The following is a 13,442-nucleotide window of genomic DNA, read 5'->3' as shown; positions in this document are numbered from 1 at the left end:
TTTCTTTGATGATTACCAACATTTATACAAATATTTGTTCTCTAATCCAGTGACGAATGTGGCAATAAAGGAAGGCATCATTAAATAACAGGTGTTAACTCATCATTCACACCTTTGTATCACCCACTAGTGATTGTGGTTTGTGCAAGGAATTCTGCATAAAAACATTAAGCACACCAACAACCCAGCACTTTGAAATATCAAATAGAAATAGTGTTCAACGAAAAAAAACATTTTTAATCATATATGCTTTCCCTCTTTGGATATTTGCATATTATGTGGAGGATACTTTAAATAATAGTATATGTACTTGTATTAATCTGTCCCGTCAGAGCACTTTCATGAGTGTTAATGAACTCACAAACTCACTCTCAGGGTGGGTACTTACGCAAAGTACAAGGACACTGAGAAGCTTTAATTCTTGACAACAGTACTCATCAAAAGTAGAGTGCATTTGTAACACATTATATGATTATTATAGGATTACAGAGAGTGGTTGTCTGTGTATTTAGTGTGTAGTGAAATTTAAGAGGAAATTCAGAGGTAAATATGCAACAAAATCCATAAGAAAGACTGCAATAGATTTTTTCTCACATGGGTATGAGTGCTTAATTTAAGTGGCCTAAACAAGCAAAACCATATACTTAGTATCATGTGAAGTTGTGACGTATCTGATATTTATAGATGCCATAAATTGTGCAGATGTTAAAATAAATGAGTATGTAATACATAGATATACTATGTTTGTATGTACTGTAATGAAAAAATGAAATATTTCCAAATTTGATATTTGATTTGACTATTCACTGTTGTAGACTTACAGTACTACCCATATTAAAGGTTCAAAATTGTGGCTACCTAAATATGAAGTCTATTACTGTATATATTTGAAGAGTTTGAATATTGGACGGAAAATTGAAAAAAATGTGATCTATGTACATAACAAACATCTTACAGTATCAAACAACATGAATAAGTTATAATAATTATTATTAATATTAATATTAATTAGTCATAATAACTAAACTTATTTTTATTGTAGTTCAGTTATTCATTCATTCATTAAGTTGTTCAAGTGTTTTTCTTATATTAATCCTTCTATGTAAAGATCTTTTGATCAATTTCAAAGGAAAAGCATTTTGTGATCTTGTGTCTTGATTTTTCTTCTACATTTGGATCACAGACTGCTGTTTTTGATTCACAAAGTGTTTATTGATTCATCAAATATTTCAGTATGTTTGACGGTGGGTCTTACTGGAAAAATCTGTTTGTCTTTCAACTCTCATGAATATGTTTACCCACAGCTCTGACACAAGATGTAGCTCTTCATCTTGGTTGCAACTCTTGTTGTTGGTTTCTAAACAACATCACAGTTGTTTAGACACTCTTCTAATACTTAATTTAGCATGCTGACTCAACACATGCATAGCTGATGTTGCAGATTACAGATCGTGAAATATGAAGAACTAGACATTTAGCCTCATTAGTAAATGCCGGAAATGCCACCAGTATTTTTCTCTGTTGGATGTTGGCAGACTGTAATGATTCTCTGCAGTTTGCAGTTTGGAGGTTTTGTGTTCAGAAGCCAAAAATGTTCATGTTGATATTCCAAAGATGCTGTCAGCAAGACTACAAAACTGCATCATTTGCATATACCACCAGTCTGTGAAGTAGCAGGAATTGTGAGTGTAGACTCTCTGCAGCCCTATAAATCACTGACATCTTTTTTTAACAATCATGCTTATTACACAATATTCACAAATACTGTGTATATTAGATACATATAGTAATATGGAAATTAATATTTGTAATCCGTGGAGCTGGATGCAGGCTAGAGTAAGCTAATGCATTGTGCTGTCTGTGTGTGGTTGAGTTGTGTTTCATGTTTGACCTGAGCCTGCCAGTTGGTAAGCACCTGATGCCTGATGACACAAACTTACTCACAGAACTGTCACAGAGGGACGGAGGCTAGATACTGACCTCAGGTCTCTGTTTAGTCAGTGAAGGAAGTGCAAAGTTAATGCAAAATGCTGATCAATGCTGAGCCAAGCACCAACAATGTCACATTTAACTAACTCATTCTGCTTTTGAAGTGACGCAGGCTCTACATTCATCCACTGTAAATGAGCTGTAAAAAGTAGAGCATGGAGCCCTCATACACACGGCTGTATGGCCATGATGAGAGGCCATCTGTTCAGTTGGCATGCAGAGGTGATGTCCAGGTAACAGTTAAATTTAGACGGGAAACAAATCAGTGAAATCCCTCTGGGGGATGATGATGAAGAGAATCAGTCTATGAAGGAATCTCAGAAGTGTACAGACGAGAAAGAGCAAAAGCATGTGAAAAAAAATCTCTGCTCTCAAAGATGGTGAAAATTATCATCAGAAAGCTGGGGTATAATCTTTCCTGAATAGAATTCTATTACAATGTGGCACCATGTGATAAATGCCTGGGCTGTCAGAAGCTAGCAAGCAGACTTAAATGAGCTCTTAAATAGGAATCAGGCAGGCTGTTAACTGTTATACAAAGTGGAGAGCCCAGCAATCACACTAGATACTAAGGGTTGAAGTGTTGCCCCCGCTGAGATGAAAAACAGCTTTATTAGATTCATTTTCACGCTGCTAAAAAATATATGCCTGTTGCCAGTCTTTTGATGTGTGTCAACAGAGCCCGAGGAAACAGAATACTAAAGGAGCGAGAATTTTCTACCTGTTTTTAACTCAGTTTGCTGCATGGATTAGGTTGGGTCCCTATCACATCTTAATGGAATAGAGACCGACTGGAGCTGCACATGTTGTAAGCTTTTTCTTAGTGACACCTTTTCAGTGACTCCCATCTGCTAGAGGTGCAGAGTGCTAGTTACTGAGTGCTCTAGTCATGGGATTTTAGTTAAATTGTCAAGTAGTGATACATTCTGTGGTGGCTTCATTTGAACTCAGTACTCCTTTCTAGATAAGATGAATTTAATTTAACCAAGTGGTGCTCTGACATGGATCATTTTTATTTTTTAGCAGCAAATACTCAAAATCAGAATCCATCTGGGGAAATTGAATTTGTTGCTTGATAAATAATTTGTAAAGTGTTAGAAAAATGTACTTTTTTCTTTTTTTTTTCAGTAATTTTTTGTACCAACCTTAATTTGGTATACTGTAAATGTCCCTAAAGGAGTACATTGTTAACCCTGTAGCAGGACTATACTGGTCCGTGTACCCTCCGTCCTCCGTGTGTTCAACTTGTTTGATAATTCACACGTTTTTCATGTGAATTAAAAAAAAAAAAATCTATGTTATGGATGGATAGCATAGCTGCGGGAACATGATTTCAGTTGAGGGCAGGGGGGTGCTGACTATTAAACCCCCCTTTGCCCCCAAAAGAGTTTCTGACTTTATTAAATTCCTGCAGCGATCGCCCACACAGAGACACGTTGTACACATTTAAACACGAGGCACAGCAGCATAACTTCATTGATTATTTAAATCTCCTGACACGCTGACAGGATCGGTCAGGATCTAATTAATGTTCTATGTTCTTCTATACATCCAAAAAGTCACAAACACAGTCCAGGTTCATACAGTGAAATTGTTTGGAGTAAAGCAGCCGTCTTCCTGATAAATCTTGAGCTCCATCAAAGCTGTCTAAAAAATTTATTTCAGAAGCTAAAAGTTTAATTCTGTTTCCCCTGGAGAGTTTCCTCTGTCCTGTCAAGTTTATAACTACAGTTTTTAGTTATGCTGCTTAAGTGTCCCACGATATTTGCTTCAGTGACATTACTGTGCGCATTGAAACATTTACAATTACTGAAAGCAGCCTCTCTAATCTTTAAAGTAAATCGTTAAAGAAAACACTCATACATCAATACAACACAATAAAGAAATCATCTGGAAAGCTGGCGCTGCTCGACATAATTTAAAAAGCAATATCGCCTACAGGGACCAGTAGAGGTAGAGTGAAATATCCACTGTAAGTGGCTCGGTCGGGCATGCCTGGTTCTTGTCCCCACTCCCCTATCTTTATATGCAAGGTCTATTTTTGCTAGACCAGCTCACACACAACATACACACAAAAAAAAATAAATTATTGCAATACCACAAATGGGCCTATGGGTTGCCAGCCACCTGGAGGTGGGGATGCTGCACCTTGGAGTGAAGGTGCTGCAGCACGAATAAAAACCTCAAGCAGCAAATCTTAAAACTGTAGTTATAAACTTGACAGGACAGAAGAAACTCTCCAGGGGACACAGAATTAAACTTTTAGCTTCTGAAATAACGTTTTTCAGACAATAGTCAGCACCCCTGTACCCCCAACTGAAATCATGGTCATGGTCACGTCTATCTATCTATCTATCTATCTATCTATCTATCTATCTATCTATCTATCTATCTATCTATCTATCTATGCTGTAGCAAGCATAGCCAATGATAATGTTTTTGTAGAGATGCAGTAGGGGCAGTTAATATAACAATAAAAAAGAAGTTGTTTTCTGGTTTTGGCTGAATTTCTATTCCAATTGCCAATTTGAAGACAAAAACGGGAAATGCACATGGATTTCCGTTTTTTTTTTTTAATTTACACGAAAAACAGAAAAACAAAACAATGCATTGTATATCTGTTTATCGTGTTATCAAACAAGTTGAACACAGCTTTAGATGGAGGATACACAGACCTTGCAACTAACAATTCATTATTAATAAGTCTGTTTGATCTGATAAATCCAATTATTTTCTCAAATAATAATTTGGTCCATGAAATGTCAGAAAATAGAGAAGAAATGTCCATCGCAATTTCCATAAGCCCAAGGTGATGTCTTCAAATTACTTGTTTTGTCTGACAAGCAGTCTAAAACCCAAAGATATTCATTTTACTTCTATATATGAGAAAGAAAAGCAGAAAGTATTTACAATTAAGAAGCTGGAAAGAAAGGATGTTGGCATTTTTGTGAGATTAATGACTTAAAAAATTAAGCAATGGTCAAAATAGTTGCTGATTAATATTCTGTCGGTTGATTAATCGACTAGTTATCTCAGCTCTACCCTGTAGAATTACACTGTAGTGTAGAATACTACAGTACTGTAATATTGTAATACCCCATTAGTAGTATTATACACTAATCTGCTGGGGTCTCTCATCTCCACACTGAACCCTTGTATTACCCAGCAAGCAGCTCTGCTACACCACAGTATAAAACATTGTGAGCTGGAACAGGTTAAGCATCTGCCAAATTCCCCTGAGGATTGCTCCCTCTTGTCTCAGGCATGTAGAGAACCATTATCACACAAAGAGAATTACATCTCTCCAGATTGGGGGCACAAGATGGCTGCACATGTGACTGTGCATACAGGGTATGCCTGCCACTCCAGCTCTCAGTAAGCCGCTGCTTATCTTTAACTATGGCCCTCTACAGTGCAAATGTACACAGCACACAGAGATGGGAATGGGGACACAAAACAAAAAAGATAATCTCACTCATTTGTGGGTGACTTGTGATCCATGTTGTCTTACTTACCAGCATATGGAAGCTCTGTGATCCACAGCATTTCTCCTCTCAGGTTTTTAACAGTATTTTATTCATATTATTCAGTGCAGGATAAGTGAGTTGTTCTGTTTGTTGTTGGTAATCGGTGATGAAATCGACTTGTATATGAATGGCATGTTGTGGCATGCCAGTCCCAAATGGCTTTAGAAGGAAATAGCAATGGGATGCTGCACCCCTCCCCTTTAAATCTCTAATTAACACTTGGCAATTAAACATGGCTCTTTGGGGAATACTTAATAAGAGGCCCAAAGCTGGTTATTTGTGGGTGAAGAGGCTCTAGAGATCTTTTGTTCCCCCACTTCAATCCCTTTGGAAATGCAGTAAATAGTCATCAGAGGGAGACTATGTTTGCACTTGATAGAGATCACCCATTCTTTCCAAGGAAGGGAGAAAATATAAATGCTGTACCAATATACCAATACCATACTCAATACCCAAATACCAATACCACAATCAACCCAAGGACACAGCTGTCAACAAGTTGAGGAGCTTAAGGCTGATTCTGCCTTACAGTAAAAGCTGTTCTCATTAGTCGGGACCTGACTGTTGGCATTAATCTAAACCCTGTTAGATTCCCTTTTCCTCTCTGTCTGCCACATAACTTTTACTGCTGAGTCAGGCCTGTTGACATGCCCCAGAGGTACTACATTAAATCCCAGATTATTAAATGCACAACGAAAAGCAAGTGAAAACAGCAACCAATGTCAATATACTGTATATTTCACTCAAGTCAATTTTATTTGTATAGCGTAATATCACAGATAACAAATTTGCCTCAGGGGGCTTTACAATCTTTACAGCAATACAATATCCTCTATCTTTAGACCTGCGATTCGGATAGGGAAAAACTCCCCAAAAAAACCCTTTAATAGGTCATGGCAAATGTAAAGCCCCCGACACATTTTCAGTCTTCATACTGAGATTGTCATTCCAGTAATGACAGATAGATATTCAGTAGCAACATGTAGTTCTCTATGCATTTAACCATAATGCTGCTACGGGTGGCTAGTTCCTGTGTTTACTTTCCTTCAGACTCATGTGACAGACAGAAAAAAAAAGTTGAAGTGATTCATGTAAAAATCATGTAAAAATCATTTAAAAATCATGTAAAAATCATGTTTCTTTCAGAAGTAGTAGGAGGCTGACAGAGGGCCTTGCAAGGCCTTGTTCACCCGAATCTCAGTCTGAATCTCCGGAATCTCAATAAAAGACCTGCAGAGATCAAAGTTTGCAGGACATATAGAGTCACAACTGCCACATTTATGGGAAATACATCGGGTTCAAATAAACCGTAATTTCCCATTAAACTGGTGGAATAATTGGATATAAGATATGTAGCAGTCATTTTATGAGACCACCTGTCTCTCTGTGGCATAATTCTCACTATAGTATACAGACTGCTACCAATGATAGCTACTGCCAGTCCCTAAATCAATGGTGTTACAACCATTTGGCACTGAGCTGTCCTCTAACACATACAGAAATCAAAATCAAAGAGGATGGAGTATTCTCTAATAATGTGGTTTGGTAAATTCTTTGTTGCCCATTTTTGCAACTTGACGTTAGTGGATTCAAATACTGTATTTAAGACATAAGTAATCCTTGTTACATGACCTATACCTTTTGACCATGCAAAGCAAGGTTAGAGAGAAGGAGACAGAGAAAAGTGGAGAAAAATAAATGTTTAGAAAGTGTAATTAAGTGGCTGACATGTCTTTTGGGAAATGAATTATTCATATTTTATTTGGTAAAAATATGCATCTGCTTGGAGAGCTGCATGAGAGAGAAGGGAATTGGGGAAAAAAAAGAAAAGCATGATAAAAGAGAAGAGGGACAAAAAGAAAAAATACAAATGGGAAACAGACCAAAGAATGGCGGTATAGAGAAAGATCAAAACTGAGAAGTGAGGGAAAGGATTTGTGAAATGAAATAGCATGAGAATGCAGTTCTCTGTAGTTCAGAGGGCAGAGTATGCTACCAGTAATGCCGACTGAAGGGTAATAGGCTCACCCAAATAGACAAAAAAGGTCCTCTCTACTGTAACATACTTCAAGGTACAGTAAGATTCTTACAGTAAAGAATCTTAGTACCAGTTAGTACATGCAAGGCTAGCACTTTGTGTAAATTTAAATAGCATAAGAATTCAACATCTTCAGATGGTCACAGCCAAATGTTGCAATATGAAGCTGCCACCACTAGCTATTTAGCTTAGCTTAGCACAAAGACTGTAAACAGAGGGAACAGCTAGCCTGACTCTTTCTAAAGCTAAGAAAGTCCACCAACCGGCACCTCTAAAGCTCACTTATTAACATGTTTTATCTTCTTTGTTTAATCCACACCAAAGCAACTCGTTGTGGTTTTACAAGGGGTTATGATCTGGACTGTTTTTTTGGCTGGGCACTGTAACTTTCCCCTGTTTTCAGTTTTTGTCCTAAGCTAAGCTAACCAGCTGCTGGCTATAGCTTCAGTGTGGTATCAATCTTCTCATATCTTGACAAGAAAGCAAATTAGCATACCAAAATGTCAAACTATTCCTTTAACTTTGCCAGTGTGTTGTTTTAGCAACTTGTTTTGAGGCCATTTTTAACATTTTAGAGAGAAAGAAAGGGGGGGAATCCAATTGTTCTTATCGGCCACTTTTAAATTGGGAACAGCCCCCTGCAGCCTGAACCCCCTGGTTTTCAGAGAGCGGTGAGGACAGCTGATGATGGAATGATTAACTCCTTAATGCTGACTATGATTGGATTTAGCCAAGAAGAGCAGGAGAGCAGGGATCTTCCTGGTGGCAGTGTGATGGTGGTTGTGCAGCAATAAGATAATTTCCTGTCACAGGGGGTATTATCAGCCCATCATAGCATCAGGAGACCGCCGTCCCCCTATGGTTAGTGTCTTTAAAACCCTATTGGCTACTCTTGGGAGACTCAGCAGTGATTAATAAATATGAAATGCCTTTGAGTGAGACACCAAGCAACTGTATGTACAGTAGTACTCATAACAATATAAACGCAATAGGGGCGGCTGTGGCTCAGGAGGTAGAACGGGTCATCCACTAATCGGAAGATCGGCGGTCCAATTCCCGGCTCCTCCAGTGCCGATGTGTCCTTGGGCAAGATACTTAACCCCAAATTGCTCCTGATAGCTGTGCCATCAGTGTGTGAATGGTTAGTTTCCTCTGATGGGCAGGTTGGGACCTTGCATTGTAGCCCCTGTACCCATTCAGCATATGAATATGGGTGAATGTGATTTGTAGTGTAAAAGCGCTTTGAGTGGTCAGAAGACTAGAAAGGCACTATACAAGTACAGTCCATTTACCATTATCTTGCGTTTGTTCACTTGACTCATGTTCTTTCATGTCAGGAGAATCAAATTGTTACATGCAAAGCTGAGGATAAATGGATGTATTAAACGTTGACAGTATTTTCTTTTCTTTTTCTATGAAAGTTTAAAAAAAAAAAAAAGGTTGAGAGACATACTGAAGAAGATGATAATCCATGCCTGTGAAACAGAGTGCCGTGCTGTGGCAAGTCTAATGCAGGAGACATAAAGACATTAGATGCAGAACATGGGTTAAACCTGTCATCTTCACCCTTGAATCACACGCAGACAAGCCATCTTCTCTGCAATACTCAGCAACCAATGGGACTGCAGCTAGATGTCTGTGATTGTTTTCTAGAGCTTTCCGTCTCTTGGAGGATAGGAACAGAAGTTTCTCTCTGTGGAAGGATTCTGTTTCATCATCAGATCAGTAAATGCTCAATTTTATGCCAAAGGGATTGCAGGGATAAAGACTCAAACCCTTACCCCATGACAGAACTCATTCATCTCCCCACATGCACAGAAACTGGATATCTAAAAGCTTCTTTCCCCCTTCTTATTTTTCCTTGTGCAAGTATTTAATTTTCCAGGTCACTTACATAGCATTGACAAATGTACAATTCTAAGAGGTGATGGGATTTTTACCAGGTATCATATGAGCAATTTTGCTAGGTTGGACATAGAATATTATATTTTAGCTGATATGTCTGTCTGCACATGTGTCTTTGTATGTGTACATGTATCCTTGCACTGGCAAATATATGTATAAATTGCAGTGTTTATGATTGTCTTTGTGCAACTAACAATGTAAAGACAACACAGTAGAAAGTCATTATTACAAGCAGGGACATGCAACTGTTTGTATAGCTTAGCAGTCACATTTGTTTTTCTTCTTCGTCTGTGAGGGACTCAACAGGCTCTGGTCAAACAGATGAACTAAAACCCATCTAAATTTGGCAAAGACGGGTGCAGGACAAAAAAAGAGAGCATCGTAGAACTGAACATTGTAGAAGGGGAAAATAGGGCTGCTTAAAGGAGGATTACAAATACAGCAGGGTGTTTGTTACCTGGAAACCTTGTTGCCCCCTGATCAAACTCATTCTAGGATGGTTTTAGTTTAGTCTGCCTGCATGTTTTATAGAACAGGTTTTTAATCCTAGTATGTGTTTCTCTCAAACTCCCCTTGCATCTCTTGATTTTCAGGAACCCTGACAGCTTTCCTGCTCTCACAGAAACAATCTGACTTGCATGAGACAGCTGTCCTTATTTACTGTGCTATATTTCCACAAGATTGTCCTTTTGATGATCCCCTCTAAGATTAGTGGTGACTAGGGGAGTAGAGCCAGATAACAAAGAGGGAGACAACTGAGGTCGGCCATGTCATTGAGTGGTAAGAGTGTTGGCAGTGTAGAAATGGTGATCAAAGAGTACTTCCAGCGTCGCCCTATGAATGGTTAATTTCTTCTTTTTTCTTTCACTGAGGGTCAAGGATTCTACCTGTTCTTATTCCCGAGGTGCTCTTGGTGGGCTTTGATCTGCATCTTTGCTTCCTGCACTGTAGAATCAATGCAAGGCCATTTCACACACATTTTAATACATTTATTTACATAAAGACGAGAGGATTCAAACACACACACACATGCACACACACACACACCTTTTCAGTGTATAACAGAAACACTGATAAGTGTTTTGGTGTGCATGGTGATTGAGGAGCCACAAGGCCCTGTACTAATTACAACCTTGCACTCACATACATAAATACATAAGGCGTTATCGGTAGTAGGTAGGTAGTAAGTACCTACTGGAAATGAATTTGTATTATTTAGGCAAAAACAAAAGTGAAACAAAAATTGAAAACATCTTTTAGATTGTATTTTAGTTAAAGTATTATTTAGTTATAATTTATGATATTATAGTATATTACACATACACACACCCTTTAAATACACACAGAAACATGTACTTACACCAGCCTACATGCACTCACACATAGACACGCACATAGGAAAACACAAGCATAAATGGGCACACAAACCATTAGTGTCTCTAGTATTTTGGACTAACTTTTTTTTTTCTTTTATCTGTGGTTGCCTTGCTTTTTTCCTACTGTTCTTTTTTCTCCTGCCACTGATTTAAAGGCATGATTTGAATTAGTAATCACATCACATCTTTCTAAGAACACTCTCACACATTCTTGATTGTACCATATCCTCCAAATGTAATTAGACAAAGAAACACACACATATACAGTATATGTCTCAAGTTAATATGACAATTAACCACATTTTTTTCAGCGTCCTGACTGACTTGACAATGACATTTCTGTCCCCACTATGTCCATACTTTAGGTTGGAACAGCTCTTACCCAAAGCAGAGGCAAATGCAAAAATACATTGTTTCACTGTTAAATACTTGAAATGTATGAGATGTAACTCTGGCTTGAGCTTTGAAATTGAATGATAACTGTAGAATGACCAAAGAAGTTAGTTGAAAATGACAACTCCAACTGGATATTGGAGTTATACATTTACTTTACTATGAGTGGCTATCCAGGTTAGCCACAATGGTGCAATCTTTTACAAGCTCACAGTGAATTGCCAGCATGACTAGACACTTCTTGACAATGATCACACACTTCTCGATATCTAGAGAGCTGATACTATACTTTTAAAAATATTTAAAACAGATATGGAGTTAGTACATTATGTCAGACTGCCTTCCGTCTTTTGAGGGAGTCAGAGAGACTGTATGATCACAGACTGGGAAAATGCTATCTTGTTGGGCATTACCTGCAAGCGCCCATATGCCCTGTATGTATCCGTCTCCATTTCCTTGTGTGTCTGACCTCAGTGCCAGCTGTTCCCTGTGGCTGTGTATCTGTGATGCAGCACTATGGCCTTTGAGTAACCTGATTGTTGTGTGTCTCTGTGTCCCTGCAGTACAAACAGGTGGAGCAGTACATGTCGTTCCACAAGCTGCCAGCAGATATGAGGCAGAGAATCCATGACTACTATGAGCACCGTTACCAGGGCAAGATGTTTGACGAGGAAAGCATCCTGGGAGAGCTGAACGAGCCGCTCCGAGAGGTGGGATGAGTGTTTCTGTCTGGGGTTTAAATCTGCAGCAAATGTGGCAGTGATACATTCAAACGCCTGTGTTCTGCTTGACATTCCCCTCAGTTCAGTTCACATTCACTGACATTTTACCCTTACACAAGTGCACAGTGGGAAAAAGGTTTTTTTCTCCTGAGGCCAAATCCAAATGAGTAAAACTGAGAGGATCTCACAAAAGAAAAACAAATGTCTGCACAGCTGACATTTTTCCCATTGTTACTCTTGTCTGAAACTGTGACAGGTCAATGCATTTTGTAAAACACCAGTTCTAGCTCTTTTCTGCTGTCCTTACTAACTGCTGCTTTCAATTTTTATTCTGTGTGCTCACACAGGAAATCATCAACTTTAACTGTCGAAAACTGGTGGCCTCAATGCCTCTGTTTGCCAACGCCGACCCCAACTTTGTCACTTCCATGCTCACCAAGCTGAAGTTCGAGGTGTTCCAGCCTGGGGATTACATCATCAGGGAGGGCACCATTGGCAAGAAAATGTACTTCATACAACATGGGGTTGTCAGTGTACTGACCAAAGGCAATAAAGAGACCAAGCTTTCAGACGGCTCCTACTTCGGGGGTAAGACGAGTTGGTGCTGCACCAGAAACACAAACTCAAAGGTCACATGCACTCACGCACATCTTTATGTGGAACCTAAATCTGTCCTCTTTTAATATTAATAATGGTGTCCTTTAAGACATAGGCCTAGGCTTGAATTTTGATTTGTGAGGCAACAGCATTTGGATAATGCTATTCAGGCTCAGATATTAGCTCCTTGTGAGCTTTCAGTAATATATTGTGCATTGCTTGTCACCTCACCTAAAATTCTGCTTCATGGTTTATGCAGGATTTTTCCCTTAATTCACATCACGAGCTGTCTCTTAAATGTAGGGCAAATTAAGAAAACAGTACTCACTGTGGTGAATATTAAGAAATATGCATTTGAAGGTCACAGAGGTCAGAAAGCTGTGAAATTACATATTATATGAATGCTTGAGACTTAAGCGATAACCCAGAGTTGTTATGTACTTAACTCGTGTTATGTTCTTAATCAGGGTCAGATAATGCGTAGCTCTCTCATGGTCCCAGAGAGCCTATGACACATGTAGGAGACAATGCTGCCATACTGCCCTCACCAAATACCAATTAATTTGCCCAGTGACAGCGTATCATTTAGACTACACTGTTAAGTAATGAGAAATGGTGGCAAAGCGTTTAACAGCACATGACCTGCCTGTGGAAGTTTAATTACGCTTTGCCTGCTCAAGTCCATCTCCATGCCCTCTCTCCGGGGGTTCCAGAGAAATAATGAAAAGATGGCAGGCAATCTATCTCTACATATGCCAAAACTAATCAACATTTTAGACAACATGGCCCTGGCTCTCTCTAGAGCCATGTTGTCTCAAATGTTGTCCAAAATGTTCCCTCCTTCAGTCCCTCCTCAGCAAGGCGTAATTCAGATTCAGGGAGAGGTTTAGTGTGC

General features: G+C 38.8%; 1 protein-coding gene across 3 annotated transcripts in view; it reads left to right on the top strand.

Moving 5' to 3' along the window:
* The window catches only part of LOC122968669 (potassium/sodium hyperpolarization-activated cyclic nucleotide-gated channel 4-like), an 82,011-nt gene that overhangs the window by 46,731 nt on the left and 21,838 nt on the right, over nucleotides 1-13,442 (top strand). For all 3 annotated transcript variants that reach the window (XM_044334262.1, XM_044334181.1, XM_044334098.1), the window contains 2 exons: nucleotides 11,792-11,938; nucleotides 12,298-12,538. In XM_044334262.1, coding sequence (XP_044190197.1) covers nucleotides 11,792-11,938; nucleotides 12,298-12,538 — 388 coding nt within the window. The remainder of the gene's footprint in view (nucleotides 1-11,791; nucleotides 11,939-12,297; nucleotides 12,539-13,442) is intronic.

Source organism: Thunnus albacares, chromosome 1, assembly GCF_914725855.1.
Source record: "Thunnus albacares chromosome 1, fThuAlb1.1, whole genome shotgun sequence".
NCBI classification, from domain to species: domain Eukaryota; kingdom Metazoa; phylum Chordata; class Actinopteri; order Scombriformes; family Scombridae; genus Thunnus; species Thunnus albacares.
This window is presented reverse-complemented; position numbering and strand designations above follow the sequence as displayed.